This window comes from Scyliorhinus canicula, chromosome 14, assembly GCF_902713615.1.
Source record: "Scyliorhinus canicula chromosome 14, sScyCan1.1, whole genome shotgun sequence".
Classification (NCBI taxonomy): domain Eukaryota; kingdom Metazoa; phylum Chordata; class Chondrichthyes; order Carcharhiniformes; family Scyliorhinidae; genus Scyliorhinus; species Scyliorhinus canicula.
In genome coordinates this window covers 82,411,021-82,429,201 of record NC_052159.1, presented here as the reverse complement: position 1 = coordinate 82,429,201, position 18,181 = coordinate 82,411,021, and the positions used below count along the sequence as shown (strand labels likewise).

General features: G+C 41.6%; 1 protein-coding gene across 7 annotated transcripts in view; it reads left to right on the top strand.

The window, feature by feature from the left end:
• dlg2 (discs, large homolog 2 (Drosophila)) overlaps positions 1 to 18,181 on the top strand; it is a 1,378,721-nt gene that overhangs the window by 1,276,371 nt on the left and 84,169 nt on the right. For 5 of the 7 annotated variants that reach the window (XM_038818410.1, XM_038818413.1, XM_038818415.1 and 2 more), the window contains 4 exons: positions 4,797 to 4,896; positions 6,421 to 6,462; positions 7,792 to 7,842; positions 16,973 to 17,074. In XM_038818410.1, the coding sequence (XP_038674338.1) occupies positions 4,797 to 4,896; positions 6,421 to 6,462; positions 7,792 to 7,842; positions 16,973 to 17,074 (295 nt within the window). Of the gene's footprint in view, positions 1 to 4,796; positions 4,897 to 5,652; positions 5,699 to 6,420; positions 6,463 to 7,791; positions 7,843 to 16,972; positions 17,075 to 18,181 lie in introns of all 7 variants that reach the window. The other 2 variants (XM_038818411.1, XM_038818412.1) reach the window with 2 other exon arrangements.

Below are 18,181 nucleotides of genomic sequence, written 5' to 3'. Positions count from 1 at the left end.
TTTTGGATAGAGGCCACCAGCGAATCTGGACACAGCAGTGGGTCGGGGGAGCATCTATCAGGCAGATCTTCCAGCTTCAGTGTCTTCAAGGAGGTCTACCATCCAGCCTTGAGTTTTCTTGGAGATCCATCTTCTTTCTTCAATCCTGGGTCAGTGATGTTGGGCACCTTTTCAATATGCAACACATATGACAGCAAGACGCCCACTATGCCATGGAATACCACAGATAAACCCACAGATGCATAATTAATTAATGTGGAGCCAGAACACATGGCATGGTTTCCTGTAGGCCTCAGCAATGGGAAACGCTCCCTGTCCCTGTCTCCACTACAGGACATAGTTCCAGATGGTAGAATTCTGCCCAGTAAAATAGCAAAATGAAAATATTTGTAAAATTAAATTTAAAAAGCAGTGAAGTTGAGTTATAAAGACTTAGTCCTTGTGCCTATAAATGTGGCACTGAAGTATTACCATGAATATTAAGGAATTAATTTTGTAAAATCATTGGAGACAAAAGCAGCATTAAATGTTTTACCTTCTGAAGTGTAAAATTTGTGTACAATTATATCAGTCAATTTAATTTACTGATCAAATTTTGACCACTTGCAAACTTATTGCATAATGGTTTCTTGAATCAAGAGGCATATAAAGGAAGCACGTCATACTATATTCTTTGCGAGTACTTGTTAGGTGTGATTTAACACCCAAAAACAGAGCCCCTTTTGGATAGGTATAGCCGGGTCTAGCGCCTGCAGCACCGAGAACGACCCCGCCATCAAATGGGTCTCTGTTTTTCTTTCTGACCTCAGTTGGGAACTCCCCGCCATGGCTACATTTACCTTACTTCCTGCACTGACAAGGTGCCACTGCCAGAATGGTGCTGTCGGGGTGCTCCAAGTGTCAGTGCCAAGGTGCCCATGTGCCTGTGGGACTACCAGCATACCACCCTGCCCAGAGCCTGACCACCTGGGCTTTCGATGGCTTGGAAGACCCCCGCCCCCCACTCCCCCAGGTTATCCCTGATCGACGTTTGTGTGGACCAGAGCTAAACGGTACCATGGCACGGTCTCCCTGGCGCAGGCATTCATTCCCAGGCCTTAGAAGAATCAGGCTCCTACATATTTAAATGAGCCTAATGGCTCACTTAAATATGTTAATCTGGATCTTGCCCAGTGAGGGTGAGATCCTCTGAGATTTAACGACCTGTCACGTCACTGAGGCAGGTGCGACAAAGCCCTTCAATCGCACCCATTAACTTTCTGTTGAGTGCCAATACACTGAACAGTGATGCACTCAAGGCCAATTTCACAAACCTACCGAAAAGCAACTCACATGCTTGATTTTTAAGAAAACCTTAATTTTAAACTCTCTCGCTTGGCCCTCCCTTCTCTACCTTTTGATTCAAGGCTCCTTAAGCATTTAAGAACCAACAGGCCAAAAATTGAGGCCTTATAGGCATATGAAATAGTAAGCCTGTTAGTGGCCGGAGGAGAGGATCTGAAAGATTGAAGCTGTACAAGAGTACTGTTTCTCAATTGCCATATGGAAGCCACTGTATCAGTTTAAGTATCCCAATTTCAGTGCTGGGGTGATATGGTTTGCTGGGGTGTTAGGGGTGCAGTGTAACATTTTTATCAGGCTACTATAAACATATAAATATTCAAAGTTGCAAAGTTCATTCTTTTATTCTCAAATCACAAAAGGAAAAAGCTCTGTCTTCACTAATTCAGCATGTTCGAACAATGAAACTTATCCTGCTCAATTCTTTATTCTGATTTCTGATGATATATTGATAATTTGGTTTCTTGATTTGTTATTGTTCAAATTCCTGCCTCTCTAATTGTTAGTGTTGTTTACTTTAAGCTTGAATTATAAGGTTTTCAGTTTTGTAAATGCAGGGTAAAGTCAGAGGTCACATGGGTATAAAATGTCCACTTTGACATCAAATTAAAACACTTTTCACTTTTCGTCTCTAAATACAAAGACATGAATTTAGACTGGAATGGTATTGCTTCAAAGTGCCTCGAAAATGATTTTCAATAAATATCAGGGCAACTGCTTTGAACACCTGAAAGCCATTCACTCTGTAAAAAAAAAATTAACCTGACTATCTGCAGTTTATATTCATGCATCTCAAGTTATTGAAACACCAGACATTTAAACAAATCTTTTTCCCTGCTATTTCAATTGGAATCAAACACCGAGATCACATCATTGAAATGGTGACAAAAGTGAGGTTCCCTGATAATTCACTCAAGTTATCCATCAAGTAGCTGGCCATTTAGACCAGAAAATTTCCAAGCTTGATCCTTGTATTTAAGCTGAATTAGTGATCAGCAAAGAGTCTTCTGGAAAAAAGAGAAAATTGATGGATGAAGAACCAGGAAGAAGAAAAGTGAAAAGGTGATAGATAACTGTCGATCAAATGTTTTTGCTAGAATGTTCATTGCCAATGAAGGTCGGCATTATTTAACAGACAGTATAAAAGTCTCATTTTTAAATTTGGGAAAGACATTTATTCATTTTATTTATGTTCAGAAAAATTGTGCTCACTGAAGTTGAGCTGTTGTTTTACCCTGAGATGAAATACATGTTCTTCAGAATGTGACTTTCAAAAAGCAAGTGGATATTATCAGTCATTACTACAGACCCAGTTACATATAACATGGAGAAAACACTTCCATTTCTGTTCCATTTCATGTTTTTTAACTATCATTTAATGTTAAAATGGTATTTGTCATGTATGACTTGCATGAATTTAAGAAGTTGTTAAGTTTTATTATTTCAGCTGAGCTTTAATTTTCCTGTCTTAACACCTTCCCTCTATAGCATGCTTCATGTATTGTTTCATAAAATTGTTAACTGGCACATTTTGACTTATTTTAAACATGTCTTCATAGGGGCCCGATTTAATATGTGGTTGTACAGCTACTGAGGGTTAATCACAACATATACTGGCACAAATGATTTGTGTAGCTCAAATAATCACAATTACAATTTTGATTTAGTTTCTTCACCAAACAAAAACACTTTTTACCTGCTGAATAGGGCATATTCAACCTATTCAGGCTGAAGAAGCATTATGAACCAATGTAGCTGGCATACCTTTGCACCAGGATTGATGTAGTCCAGAACTACCTGCCTTTCTTAATATCACTAAAGCCTTTCTTAAACAAAGTTGCATATCTCCTTCATCCCCACCCACCCCCTCCTGCCTAACATCAGTTAAAAGGAATGTGAACATTTGAAAATTGGTGATATTGTAAAAAATAAAGTAAAAGGATATAGCAAAGGATGCAAAACGATCAATGAGGAGGAACACCCTCAGTATCGCATGCAGTACTTTCCAATATAAGACTGAAAGTGCCCAATCTTTGGGGTTGGATGTTATTTTTTTTTCTACATGGCAACGATACTGTATTGATATAAAATATAATATTTGATTTTTCAGATACCAGTACATCCCATCAGAATTTGCCCTGACATAAGTGACAAATGTGCGATTATTAAATCGAGCCCAATGTCTTTTGTTCAGAATGTTCCTTTCTTTAAGCCACCTTTTGTTTCTGAACAAATGTTGAATTACTGTTCAGATGTAAAAGTGGAGGAAAATAGCAGTGATAAAAATACATTTTAGGCTCATGTTTGTATATCAGGAATCCCTTAAACATTGTTCTAACCACAAGATCCAAAATCCCTAAAGTGTGATTATGCTTCTTGCATGTAATCTTCAGTGATCAAAATTTGAGCTACCATTAGTGAGATCACATAACTGCAAAATCTTTTCAAGATAGAATATGAATTCAGTTAAAATAGCAATATTGGTAAATGTCACTATTTCTGGTATTTTGGGGCAATGAGTTTATTTAGTGTAAGTTAGATAAAATGAATTGTAAAGAACTTGCTAAATCACATTGCTTAGTTACATGTTTAATGCTAAAGCCATGAACATTCATTATATTCTTTCCATTTTACTGCTCTCACTTTGTTGGAGAGACAGTGAAAACTATATCATTGCCAATCACCACTTGTTATTGAAGCCACCTGATTTTCAATTCCATTGAAATTATTGGAAATGAAAATTGAGCAGTTTCTATATTGCGATTTTAAACCAGAGGGTCAGATTAAAAATCTACTCCAACATAACTGAACCTTGAGGGATAATTTTATGTATGAGTGCAGCTATTTATGTATATATGGGAATCCCAGGCATACCACCCACATCTCTCTATCCACTAAAATAAAAAGACAGAACATTAATGGCAGCATGGATCCAGGGATCCAGGTTCCCAATACATTCAGCTTTTTGGCAAGTTTGGATCTTGGTAGTATGCATGCATATAAAAAAGGTCTCCCTAATCCCCAGTGATTCATGATCACTATTTTTGCATTGAATTGCGAGAGTTCAGGGAAATTTGCAGTTAATGTGTGACATAATTAATGTTCTAAGGTGCTTTATGTTATTTTAAACAGAGATTATAGCTCTTTCTGAGTTTTTTTTTAAAATTGCGATTACCACCATTTTCTGCATGTCAGGGCCTTTAAAGGCTCCTGTAATGGAAATAAATTGGCGTAGGCCGAAAAGAATTCTCAAACTTTATTTTTAGGAAAGGACTAAAATTTCCGAGAAGATTCATTCCCTTAAAAAAGTGATCCAAGTTTGACTTGGATGATGTATCTTGTGAGTACGTCACTGCTGTTACTTCCACTTTTACAACCTGTGAGTTTGTCAGCATGAGTATGACGGCAATTACTGTAGTTGTCCCTGTTTGCCCCATGCCTTTTCTCCTTCACAGTCATTCAATGACAAGCGTAAAAAGAACCTCATCTTTTCACGAAAATTCCCATTCTACAAGAACAAGGACCACAATGAGCACGAAACCAGTGATCCAGAACGTAAGTAGGCGTAAGAGACAGCATAGATCACAGTGTTCACACCCACATGTACACACACACGTACACACTGAGGCAGAGTGAGGCTATACTACTGTGACCAATGTGTGACAGCAATCTGGATCCCATCATATTATTGTTTTTCAAAAGGAGACCTTTTTATAAATAGGTTTGAAAAGAGGTTGCTCCCGGGAGAGGTAGAGACCGTGTCCCTTTTCTTTCAACCTAAGTGCATTGTATTTCAAAATAAATACAAATCTGGCCAAGAATTAAACAAAACGCCATGCTCTTCAAGATACAAGATTGTTTACAGTGTTCATGTAACAGATACATTTTTTTGGAATGTTTCTGATACACCCCTGTATTATGCGAGTGTCCTTTGGCTGTGAGAATGCTATGTTCATCTATTTATCTAACTGCAATCCACTAAGTGTTCAAACTAAGTTTTATCCACCTCTGCAAACACTGTCAATCTATTTGTTGATAGTTCAATATGAAATACAGTTTGCTTTTGGGAACCAAAGGGATACTGTCTTTGAATTGCACCATTTTGGTATGTTTTAATTCAGGCAAAAAAGAACCTCTGGAAAAACAAGTATGATAATGCCATAGTGTTATGTTAAGATACAAGTGGGCTCCTGATTGACTTATCTGCATGGTCTGTCATGGTAGTATTCAATTCAAATCCACTGACTTCTTCCTTCCTCTTCTGCGGTTATTCTTCCTGTCTTTGCTTGCTGTCTGGGGACTACTGGGCAGGAGATCCCCGGGTTAGCCGACGATGGTTATGGAACAAAGACTCTGAGTAAGTTTTGAAGAATGGCCACAATAAAATGCCACTATGTAATTATTATTTTTTGAATTATTATTTGCATACATCCCCAAAGAGAGCCCCAGCATGTAAAATTGAAGCTTTAGTCGGGAACTGACATGAATGTCCTGACCTTTTTAGTTTATTTTGTTTCTGCATGATCAATCGAAACCAGTGCAAAAATCACTGTCTAAACACCTATTAGAATGTCTTTTTCTGCCATCCATTGTTTATTTTATAAGAATAATGTTGTACTTGTGCTGCTGGGACACACAACATCATGTATGGAAGCATATTATCCAGGAATCAGCACACTTCCCGAACCCCTCTGCACTTTGCTCCCTGCCCCTCAAACAAACAATTACAGCTGCTGCTTTAAATGCTATTTCTCAACATAATGAAATGAAATGAAAATCGCTTATTGCCACAAGTAGGCTTCAATGAAGTTACTGTGAAAAGCCCCTAGTCACTACATTTCTGCACCTGTTCGGGGAGGCTGGTACGGGAACTGAACCGTGCTGCTGGCCTGCCTTGGTCTGCTTTCAAAGCCAGCTCCTTAGCCCTGTGCTCACCCAGCTCCTCCTTTATGTTATAATTTTGTACATTTCTGTTATGCAGCATGTGGACAATTCCCTTTCTTAAAATTTATTTATGCTGATACTGCTTTGTGGCACTTTTTTTTAAACTCTTCCTAAATTGCTATATTGTTATTGCAGAACATGTTACTTCTAATGCCAGCGATAGTGAAAGTAGCTACAGTAAGTTTATTTTATTTTGAGTATCATATTATTTCCTGCTTTTTTGCTTACTACACTTAATGAAAGCTAATGGCCTCAATTTCTACTTTTATTATGATATATGTTATAACGTACTAAAATATGTTACATAATATCCATTCTGTTTATTATGTTGTTCTCTGCTGTACAATCAAGGAATGCATGACAAAATTTGATCTAAAACTACTGACGCACATTACACCCATGTTATGCTGTTCAGAAATCTATGACCTAATCTAAAACAATCTTTATTCAACATTTTAATTTTTCGTATATTTGCTGAAATTATTGTGCGTTTAAGGTATTCAAAAGTTAATTTACATTCCTTGTTTTGTTTATCATTCAATTCATTTGTTTTCTAGTTTGTCAAAACAGCTATATGCTTTAGAATAAGTACTGTCTGCATTCCTTTTAAGCCTTTCAAAAATCCGGGAGGACATTTTCCTAGTTAGTAATGGAAAATAATTAAAACAACAATTCTTCCTACAATTCTGTAATGAATTATCTGAAGGTCAAATTATAAATTTTAGAAAAAATTATCCCTTTGAAAAGCACAAAATGTTTGCATAAGATCTTGAGTTTTAAAGGTTTGGTGTTCTTCATACGCACAACAAAATGTTACATTTTTTAAGGCTGTAAGTTCATAAAATATAGGAGTAGAATTAGGCCATTCGGCCCATCAAGTCTGCTCTACGATTCTATCATGGCTGATATGTTTCTCATCTGCTACCTACAATGCAATGTTACAGGCCAAGAGCTGGATTGCGAAATCAGTCAGAGCATTTTCTCCCCAGAACACATGACCTAGGAGCGGGAGGAGGCAATTTAGCCTACAGGGCCTAACACCCTAAATGTGATCATGGCTGATCCCATCCTGGCCTCAACGCCACCGTCCTACCCATTCTCCATAACCCTTCAACCCATTACCAATTAAAAATCTGCCTAACTCCTTCAATTTACTCACTGTCCCTGCATCCACTGCACACTGGGGTAGCGAGTTCCACAGATTCACAACCCTTTGGGAGAAGTAGTTTTTCCTCAATTCTGTTTTAAATTTGCTACTTTTTATTCTAAGATTATGACCTCTCATTTTAGAATGCCCCACAAGAGGAAGCAGCAGCTCCTTTTAGCATCGTGTATACCTCAATTAGATCTCCCCTCATTCTTCTAAACTCTAGAGAGTATAGGCCTAAACTGTTCAATCTCTCCTCATATGACAAACCCCTCATTTATGAGTGAGTAAACTTTATTTTAATAAGAACTGGAATTAAGAATATTTATTTGAGATTTTTTGTTTCTTTCTGTTATTAGGAGGCCCAGAAGACTGCATTCTTTCATATGAACCAGTTACACAGCAAGAAAGTAAGTCAAATTGAATTGCAGAATATAAAACAGCTTTTGGTGCTTCCTTCAGCATTTTTCTGTACATTAAACAGCCAAAATGCCATGAAGATCACACAACTTTAGATATATTTTTTCTTGTAAAAATATATGTGATAAAGATCAATTTAATTGTTATTTAGATAATTCCTCCGCCCCTTTCTGTTTATGATCACGGTGAAAGTAGTTGCTATTTTAGCATTGTAATATACAAACCCCTGAAAAGACTTAGAGCCGCAGTGTAAACTGCAACTCCAGTTAAATGTGCTAATATTATCTCAAATAAAGCACGAGTGGCAGCATGAACAAGAATCTTTGTGATTCTGGTTTTAAAAAACCTCGAGGAAGGAAACATGTTGACTATATTTTTCATCTTCAAGTGTTTTTCTAGTTCCCTCTTTAGTGCCATGATGGTTTCTCTCAACTGCTAATTATGATAATTTATTTAGCATTCAAAAATATTTTACAAGGAATACTCTAATACTAAATCAAAATTTATGTACCTTGTTGCCAAGTGAAAATAATTATTTGCCCTTTATTTTCCCAAGCACTTCCAAACTTTGAAAACTAACATAGATCTCTCCACTTAATATTCTGCGCTGTATTAATAGTTCTTAAAGTCTATCTATAAACTGTCATCCATAGGATTCCAAATTACCCCTTTTCAATGATTCTAGGGGCAGAGTTTTATGGGGCCAGAAAATGCAGTGAGCCATTCAAAAGTCCAAAGATCACACGGCGGGACAGGCTGTAAAATTTCAAGCTAAATATTTTTCTAAATTAAAACACTTATAACTACAGAGTAAAGTTTCTCAGATTGAAGTTAAATTTAATCATCAATAATAATTACTTTAAAAATCTTTTGCAGCAATACTAATTTCTAAAGAGATTAAAGTAAAATTTTACTCAAAATTCTCAACAAGAGTGCTTTTAATGTTTTTTTAAATAAATGTAGAGTACCCAATTCATTTTTTCCTATTTAAGGGGCAATTTTGCATGGCCAATCCGCCTACCCTGCACATCTTTGAGTTGTGGGGGCGAAACCAACGCAAACATGGGGAAAATGTGCAAACTCCACACGGACAGTGACCCAGAGCCGGGATTGAACCTGGGACCTCGGCGCCGTGAGGCAGCAATGCTAACCACTGCGCCACCATGCTGCCCCTTTAATGTTTTTTTTAAGGTTCATCATCCCATCATCCCATCATTTAAGGTTCATCATCCCATCTCTTTGCTTTTGCACTTAGTGCTCTATGTACTATGTACTATGTACTAAGATGGCCTTTAGTTTTTTTTTCCATGTCGGTGCAACATCGAGGGCCGAAGGGCCTGTACTGCGCTGTATCGTTCTATGTTCTATGTTCTATGTACAGACCCAGAATCCTTTTTTTCAGTCTGCAAACCTACTTTTAAATTTTTCTTCCTTTTTCCAATTCTGTACAAAGTGTCAACTACTTTTTCAAATTAAAGACTCTATCTACTGCAGATTATGTAGATTTTTTTGAAAGACCCAAATCAGTAGGTGTAACCTTTCTTTACAAATTCATGTTCACTGTCCCATATCTTTCTGGTGTTCAGTTATGTTCCTCAAAGCGATTGCTACGAGACGAACCAATTTACATTTAACTGGCTTACTCATTCTCCCTATTTTGAGCAGGATTAATGTTTGATGACTTCCACCTTTGACATAATTCTCAAAAATCTTTGACCATAGTATTATTTTTGTGCACGTTTAATGTATGTAGAAAGTTCTGAATGCAGCAACAATGGTTCCTTAGAACATGGGAATTGTTTTAGACTTGATTTCTTTAGCCTTTTCCACTTGACATAATTACAAGTTGTAATCTTTATTTTTATGTGGTAGAGAGACTTATAAATTTGAATGGATTTTAGGCATTCATCACTTCGCCATCTGCTAATTGAAGTCTAGTTGAAAAAGACTATTGTGGTAACTAAAACCTGTGAGATCCACAGCATCTGGTGCAACACAAAAGCATGGAAATAGTGTTCGAGATTCGTGTTGGAAAGAAAAACACACTTGGTTCAAAAATCCATGGATCGATTTCGGAGACTTCCTTTCCCAATTCGTGACCAGGGGAACCTTTTGCGGATCTTTGCTGGTGATGGTACTGAGTATCAGCTGGTGACAGGAAAATTATTCAAAAGCAAAATACTGTGGATGCTGGAAATCTGAAATAAAATCAGAACATTCTGGAAGTACTCAGCTGACCAGGCAGCATCTGTTGAGAGAAAGAGTTAATGGATGGAATTCTCCCATCCTGCCCACCACAGGTTTTGTAATGGGTGGGAGAGGAGAATCCATTCCTCTCCCAGCCATTACAAAACCCGTGGCAGAAAGTTGGAGACCCACCAGTGCAAAAGTAATTTGTGATTCTGCCGATGGCAGGCTAATGGCAGGTCGGTTATCCCGCTGTCTAGCAGTGTGAACACATTCATTACCATCTAATGAATGCTCCTTAAAACAACTGCCCACTGGAATCGCGTGATGCCTTCCAAATTAGCATCACGCAAGTGGGAAATTATTTCAGCCTGAAACCCATTTGAAAAGGAATGGCGCTCACACGTCGGACCTCAGTTCGCTCATGACTTCGAGGGAGTACAGTATACATAGCCAACCTGCCATAGCGCTCTGCTGGTCTGGTTGAGCTGAATGGCACACTCCTGGGTCTCCAGGACTGGTCACCGCCTGATCTTTGGCTCTGCTGTCCAGAAGAACATGACTGTGTAATGATACTGTTACAGGGCTCCACTTTCATTCACTGACCAGTATTGTCACCAGGTGCGGGGAGTGCAGCGGTGTTTTCTTGGTGGATGCCACCATTGTCCAGAAGGACATTACTGTGCACTGGCACTCCAGCAGAACTCCACTTAAGGAAACAGGCATTTCAACCAAGATAGAGTGTGGGGAAAGGGTGGGAATGATGAATACCAGGGGGACAATGGAGAAGGAACTGTGCAAGGGATATGATGGGGAAAGGATGAACATAAGGGGACAATGGGAAAGGAAGGCTGTGAAAGGGGTATGAGGGAGGATGGGGTCAGAATGGGCGGCAGCAGAGCAACAAGGAACAATGCAAGATAGAGTGTAAACTGAGGGGTGGGAAGCTGGAGCCTGACAAAAGTACATGAAACACTGACAAATAAGGGCTTGAAAGGGATAATGTTTGAGTTGGACAGATTGCAATAGGATGTGGGGGGGGGGGGGGGGGGGGGCAGTTGTTAAAGTAGCACAAGAGGGATGGGTTGCAAGGAAATTCAGAAGGAGGGGGTGCTTGGGAGGGGACCCGATAGTTCTCAGTTATCAGGACAATGGGGAATTCTGTGAAACTCCAAGTCCATGGTATGGGGCTTGTCACAGACTACATACACTCCTGTGTTGATGAGGAAAGGATCAGATAGCAGAGGCAGTCCTCGTCAGATGTCAGATTTTACAGACAGTCCTGGGGTCCAGCGGGCATGCTGCATGATGAATCAGTGGGCGTACAATGTACTCCAGCTGCAGGGAAGTGCAAGGGCTGTGTGCTCCAGAGGGAAAATGCACAACTTGGCTTGCAGAGATACCTCACCATTGCTATCCTTCGGTTTGGGTGTGTCTGTACTGGGCTGCAGATGGAATGGTGATGATAATTGGAGACATCTGCAGTAGATTGGAAACACATAATAAGGTGGTGGGGGGCGGGGGAGGGGAGCATTGGGTGATCTGAAATTCTCCTGGGGGGGGGGTGGGGGTGGGAGGGGCACATGATGGGATCCACCTCAGTAAGTGACCGTGCACACAGCCTCTAGATGAGGTGGGTAGAAGTCCGTATGAGGCATAGGCATGACTCAAGTGATGGGTTTAAGGGAGAGAGTAGTAATGTCCACCACAACAATGGGATCCAGTATTATTGAGAGAGGCTAGAGAACAACAGGAGGGAGTTCTAACATCACATCATGAGGCCTCAGTTATATAACTGACACATGGACAGTGAGAGATGGAGCATCAAGTTTGTTTCAAAGTGATAGTGAAGAATCACCATCTTGCAGTAGCACAGTTATGATGCAGTTATAAATCAAAACTACCAGCGAATCTGAACAGGAGGGATCTGAGGCAGTGTAGGAAGAGTGCACTGCTGGACTAAAAGATGCCCATTACATTATTGGTGGCAGAGGAATGAACAGGAATCTGCTCAGGGAGAAAGGAGGATAACCTCCTTGGGAAGAAAGCCTCTGAAAGCCAATGCCTTCATCAGCGCTGTGGCAGGAGTATTCAGAACTCAGTGACTACACATCACAGTCGCTGTATCGCAAGAGGAGCATATAGGAATTAAAAATTTGGAGTGTAGGCAATAGTGAAGGAGGCACAGCTGCATCATATTCCATCAATGAAGGTCATTCACATGTTCACCGGAATTGACAATCCTAACAGGCCAAAGGCCATCCATTCATTTGCCATGAGCACCTGATTGGTCAACTACTATGCCGCATCAGAAATTGGAGCACTAAACTGGGTTGGATCATACATCTCATTTACACCTTATCATCCCACACAGGGCTCCAGATGTTACATATCTGGTACGGTATCTTGGTCACCTCGGTGTGTGTGTCTGTGTCTCAGGGACAAGGCTTTATTAGTCACAATGCAAGTAGGGCAGGTAAAACTACTGACCCTTACAGTTACCATAGGTTTCATATTCTGAGTTTCACTCTCTTGACCCTTTTAATCATTAACGTCATCAATGTTTCATTTCGGAGAGAAGGCAAAAGCAGAAGTGGATCCAGGGCTCAATACTGCCTTTGTCAGGGTCCTAATGCAATGGAGGAGCTGAAGGAGGGAGAGGCATCACTGAGCACAGCCCCAGCAGGAGTCCCATTTATGGGACATGGTCAGCGGGGTGGGGCGGGGGGGGGGCGGGATGCAGACCATGAACTGGAGGATCAGGAGGAGAGAGGCAGACAACAGAGGTGACTCACCAGGCCTAAGGTATACAACAGAAGAGTCTCCTATTTACAAATGAGTGAGAGACAATGCCTGTGGATCATTCCAGGGGTCAACAGGGTAGCTGTGTGGCATCCCTGAGTCTACAACACATAGTTGCATCAAGGAGGTTATAGATGTTCCTTACAGGAAGACACATCAGTATGTGAGGTTTGCCCTGGATGAAGATGGCAAAGCTGGGAGATTCACCAGCCATCTCAGGCTTCCCCGGTTTGCAGGATGCCATAGACAGCATCCTCTAATGTTTAGAAATCTCACAGGTTACCATTCCATTAATATAGAACTGGTGCATGGTCACCGGAAGCATGTACTGCATGTTTTTGCTCGTCACTCTGGGAGTTGCCATGACTCTTGCATTCTGAGTCACTCCCAGGTGCCTAAGTTTTTACGAGGGACCTGAACGGTTGCCGGAATAGCTACTTGGGGAAAAGGGGTTCCCACTGAAATGTTGGCTGATGTTACCAGTGTGTTGCTCTCAGAGCCGTTCCGAGAAGAGGTACAGCACAACTCACAGCTCCACACGCTCCATTATGGAGCAGACCACAGGGCTTCTGATGAGATTTAGATGCTTGGAAGTTGGATTACACTCCCGATAGGATTTCATGCAAAATCACATTGTGTTGCACTCTTCACAATCTGGCAAAGCACAGAGATGATTTCTTGCCAGAGGGTGAAATGGAGGAGGATGAGAACTGATCAGAGGATGAAGATCTGGAGGCCCAAGAACTTGAAGAGACTGCAGGGAGGCAGGTTCAATGTGATGATGCCATGGAGGAAGCAAGACATGGGAGACATGCCTGTGACATTTTAATTGTTGACAGGTTCCAGGAAGAGGAAAGTTTAAAGGAGGCCATATGGCCAGATTTATCTTGGCCCTCAATGCCATTCACTTTTAACTCGGGGGATGTCCAACCACTCGCAGCAAGTTCTAGCCTCATGAATCACCAGGCCATGATCTCTGCATTGGTCTGCAGTGCTCTGTGAACGTGCTCACGCTGAGAACTGGGAGTCCACTGAGAAACAGGAGCGATGCAAAAGATGACTTGAAACATTCACTACCAAATAATGATTCAAACATTGGACATGGCTAGGAATCTCCTCCCATGCATATCTTGTGCCACTGAGAAGACACAAATGTCACTAGAAAATCAAAGTTGATGAGCAGCCCTAACACAATGGCCTTCCTTGAGAAAGAAGTGGTAAAGGTGCATGCATCACAGACTTCAAATAAGGATTCAAACACATCTCCTCGACAGAGAATGCAGAGGCTATGTCAAGTGACATTAACATCACAGGAACGTTAATCTCATAACGGGGCACTATCACTGAGTGGGTGGATGACTAGGCCTTGACATAAGAGGTTTCCATTGCACAAAATTGCAATGCCTTCTGTTGACAAAGACATTCACATAACCATCAGGTTCGATTCCCGGCTGGGTCACTGTCTGTGCGGAGTCTGCACGTCCTCCCCGTGTGTGCGTGGGTTTCCTCCGGGTGCTCCGGTTTCCTCCCACAGTCCAAAGATGTGCGGGTTAGGTGGATTGGCCATGCTACATTGCCCGTAGTGTCCTACAAAAAGTAAGGTTAAAGTTGTTGGGTTACGGGTATAGGGTGGATACGTGGGTTTGAGTAGGGTGATCATGGCTCGGCACAACATCGAGGGCCGAAGGGCCTGTTCTGTGCTGTACTGTTCTATGTTCTATGTTCTATATGCACAAAAGTGCAGTTTCTTCATAGTGATGGCACACCTATGATCCAAAAGTGACATCAAACTTTCTTAACTTTCCTAACCCGACCACTACGTCTTGGTGCAGTCCCAACATCCGCAGCAGCGATGAAGGTAACCTACTGACTGCTGTGTCTTAAGGTCTGTGATGACCTTAGCAAACTTCCTCAGGTGGCTTGAGGCCCGGTTTGCCTTGATGAGCAAAGCTCCAACAACACTCAAGCAGTTTAACACCATTCAGGACAAAGCAGCTCGCTTGTTTGGCACCCCTTCCAAAAAACGTTCATTCTCTCCACACACAGTAGCAGTCGTGTGTACCATCTGCAAAATATACAGCAGGAGCTCACCAAGTCTCCTGAGGCATCACCTTCCAAACCCACGGCCACTTTTATTTTGAAGAACAAGGGCAGATGATACATGGAAGCACCACCACTTGGACGTTTCCCTCCAAGTCACCATCCTGGCTTGGAAATATATCATTCACTGTCGCTGGGTCAAAATCCTGGAACTCCATCCCTAAAAGCACTGTGGTTGTACTTACTCCACAACGACTGTGCCCCCCCCCCCCCCCCCCCCCCCCCCCCCCCACCGTCCCCAGTCTGGGCTCTTTCCCTTCCGTTCTGTGCCAGCTTATCCTGGATGAAGGTAAAAGAAAGGCATGTGAGAGGAAGGGATAGAGCAGAGGTTGGGAAAGATGGATGCCCGCTGTGTCTGGTGAGCCCTTCCCAGAAGGGCCCAAAAAAGGGGTGTGAGCTGTATGATAGGTGGGATGGTAGTAATGTGAAAGCTTCCATGAGGCAATCGGGGGTGATGTGTCCCTTGCTAAAGGCTGTGTGAGATCCTTGAAGAGAGTAGCCATTTGAATGCACGATGCCATAATTAGAGTTTGACATTGGAGCAAATTGAAGGATTACTTGCCCTGGTGGAGTAGGTGAGATCATTAATCCTCTTCCAGCACTGGATGGTGTTTTGGCACAGATGCCAACTATGTTGACGTCCCAGGTCAAAGAAGTGAGGTTGATGTGCTTCCTGAAATTCAGGACATGCCTCTGTGCCCTCGCTACCCTGATCGGGACCTCAAGAAGCTGGTGGGTGAAGTGGGGTGCTGCCTTCTTCTTGAGGCTTACAGTGGCCTTCTTGTCGGTGTCAGCTCCCAGCCCACCAGCTGATTCAGAGAGGTACTTACCTGTGCATACTTAATGAGCTTCGAAACACAGAGTTTGATGCGAGTTCCCGCCATTCTGAGCAGCGGGATGGGCATTGCTGAAACTGCCCACCATCGCACTTAGTCTCATAAATGGAAAATTCTGCCCAACAATTCAGGTTGATGACTTTTCATCAGAACATGTTTTATTTTTCAAGTAATGCAGTCCAACCTATCTCAGTCTCATGATACCAGGCTAATAACCTGTCTTTATTTGCAGTACCTCAACAAATGCCTGATGCTCATGTGGGCAAACTGTGGGGGAAATTTAAATTGCCGATCTCCCAATTTCCTGGCTGGCATAGGTTTCAAGGAAACTCCCAGTCCCTTTGAGCGTTAAGTGCGAGGATCAGACCTTGGGGAAACCTCTGCTACTGACCCCAAAATCGGCTGGAAATTGCGTAATCTAAAATATCCGAGCAGCCTCTGTGCCATTCTGGGTTTCTCAAGAGTGCCAATCCCAGGTGACATAATTGCTTAAAGGCCAAATCTGGCAGTGAAATATTCTTGGTTAGGATCTTCAAGGATTCAAACTAAATCTCTGTCTGGGAAACTGGTATACTTGCTTTAGCCCAGATTGGGGCTGAATAAACTCCTATTCTGCAAAACACCACATTGCAGTTGCACGTTTCCTGATAGTAGACCAAGATTTTCCAGGTCTCTGTTTAAATGCTGCTAAGGTGCTTTGTTCCTCGTTTTATAGCAGTCCCTCAGTAGCCATCCTTCATTGGTTCTCAGTAGGTCAGAAGTATTCCTTCACAGTTGTGTGTCTTAAGCACCAGCTAACTTGCTGTGGATCTCTTTCACTTAGTGAGAACTTGCCAGAAAGGTGACATTATAAAAAGAGTCTCATCATTAGGAAGACTTCAAGCATACTGCTTCTAGGAGTATCACGCAGAACTCCAGATTGCATAGAAATGAAACAATATATATAAAAACAATGTTCTTTTAATGGTTGTAAGCAACTATAATTATGCCAAAAATAATAATAAAGTCCTTGTATTAACACTTCACATATATTTGGTCTCACCGGAGGAAGCAGCAGAAAATATGACGCACAAGATAGTTAACAAATGTGTACACTTTCCAAATCAAGTTGTAACTTCTCATGGGGAGTGTGTTATTAAAAGTGGAATTACATTGGTTTTGAAAAGTAAGTAATATGACTCACTTTGTTTTTCAGTTAACTACAGTAGACCCGTCATTATTCTGGGTCCAATGAAAGACCGAGTTAATGATGATCTGATATCAGAATTCCCAGACAAATTTGGCTCTTGTGTACCACGTAAGTAATACCAGAGAAGCAGTTGTGTTTAATTCATGTTGCATGTACTGCAGTATTTCTGACCATGTCTCTGGACTTATGTCCATATGTATGAGCACAAAAAGGTTTGGATATAGTGTTATGTGTAAAGTATGGTGCAGAAAAAATATGTTATTTACAGTCATAGAGCAATTGCAAGATGTTCAAATATGCTTTCTGAATAGCGCACATGATTCCACAAGTTCCGAATGTCCACCAATTCTTAGTCCAGGATAAAGAACAGGCCTTACTCTTTCCACTATACTGCTCAATCATCTAGTCTGAAAAAGAAGGCCTGAAGGCATGGGGGCATAAGAGCCCATTGGGGTTTATTGGAGGGCATACCTTGGCATGGGACATGAGAAGCACCTTTTGAGCTCATCTTTAAAAGGGTTCTTTCATGCAAACTATAATTCATGACACCTCTTGAGATGCTCTTTGAAGAGCTGGTCTAACTCCACAAACATTGTGGAGGGCTGGGACATGCTGATCCCTGCAATGGAGCCAACCAGGTCAGGTGTGTACGGTGCAGGCTTTAAACCTGAAAGAGCCCAGGATTCCTGTTTTTTGGAGTGCCTCATAAAGGTGCAGGCTTTAGATCTGAAATTGCCTGTTCCCTTAAAAGGCACTCCCAAAATTAGGAACACCAGGAATGGGGTCAGAAATACATGAATCGGGAGCAATCCACCATTTGTCAAGGGCTCCTTAGTGACTGATGGCTTATGTCTCAGCTTCCATTCTGCACAAGCAGAAGTCACCAATCAATATCTTGCGACTGGAGTGGAAACTCAGATTGAAGTCATGCAAGCTCAGCTTGTTGTCATATGAGCTTGGACTGTTGCCATCAAAGTTACAAATAGCAGTGTTCAAAGGGCCTTGCAAGGTGTCCAGCAATCTGAACTTCCAATTCTAGGGTTGCTGAGAGATTACCCCAGGAGAATAGGAGTTACAATGTGGAGCTTGAACCTGTTACCCTCTCAAAGGGTAACACCATTCACCGCCCCCGCCCCCCATCATTTCACCAGCACCGTCAATGTTGCCTGTTAGCCAACCAGCCCAGACTACTGCCCAAACCCAGATTGTGCAGTC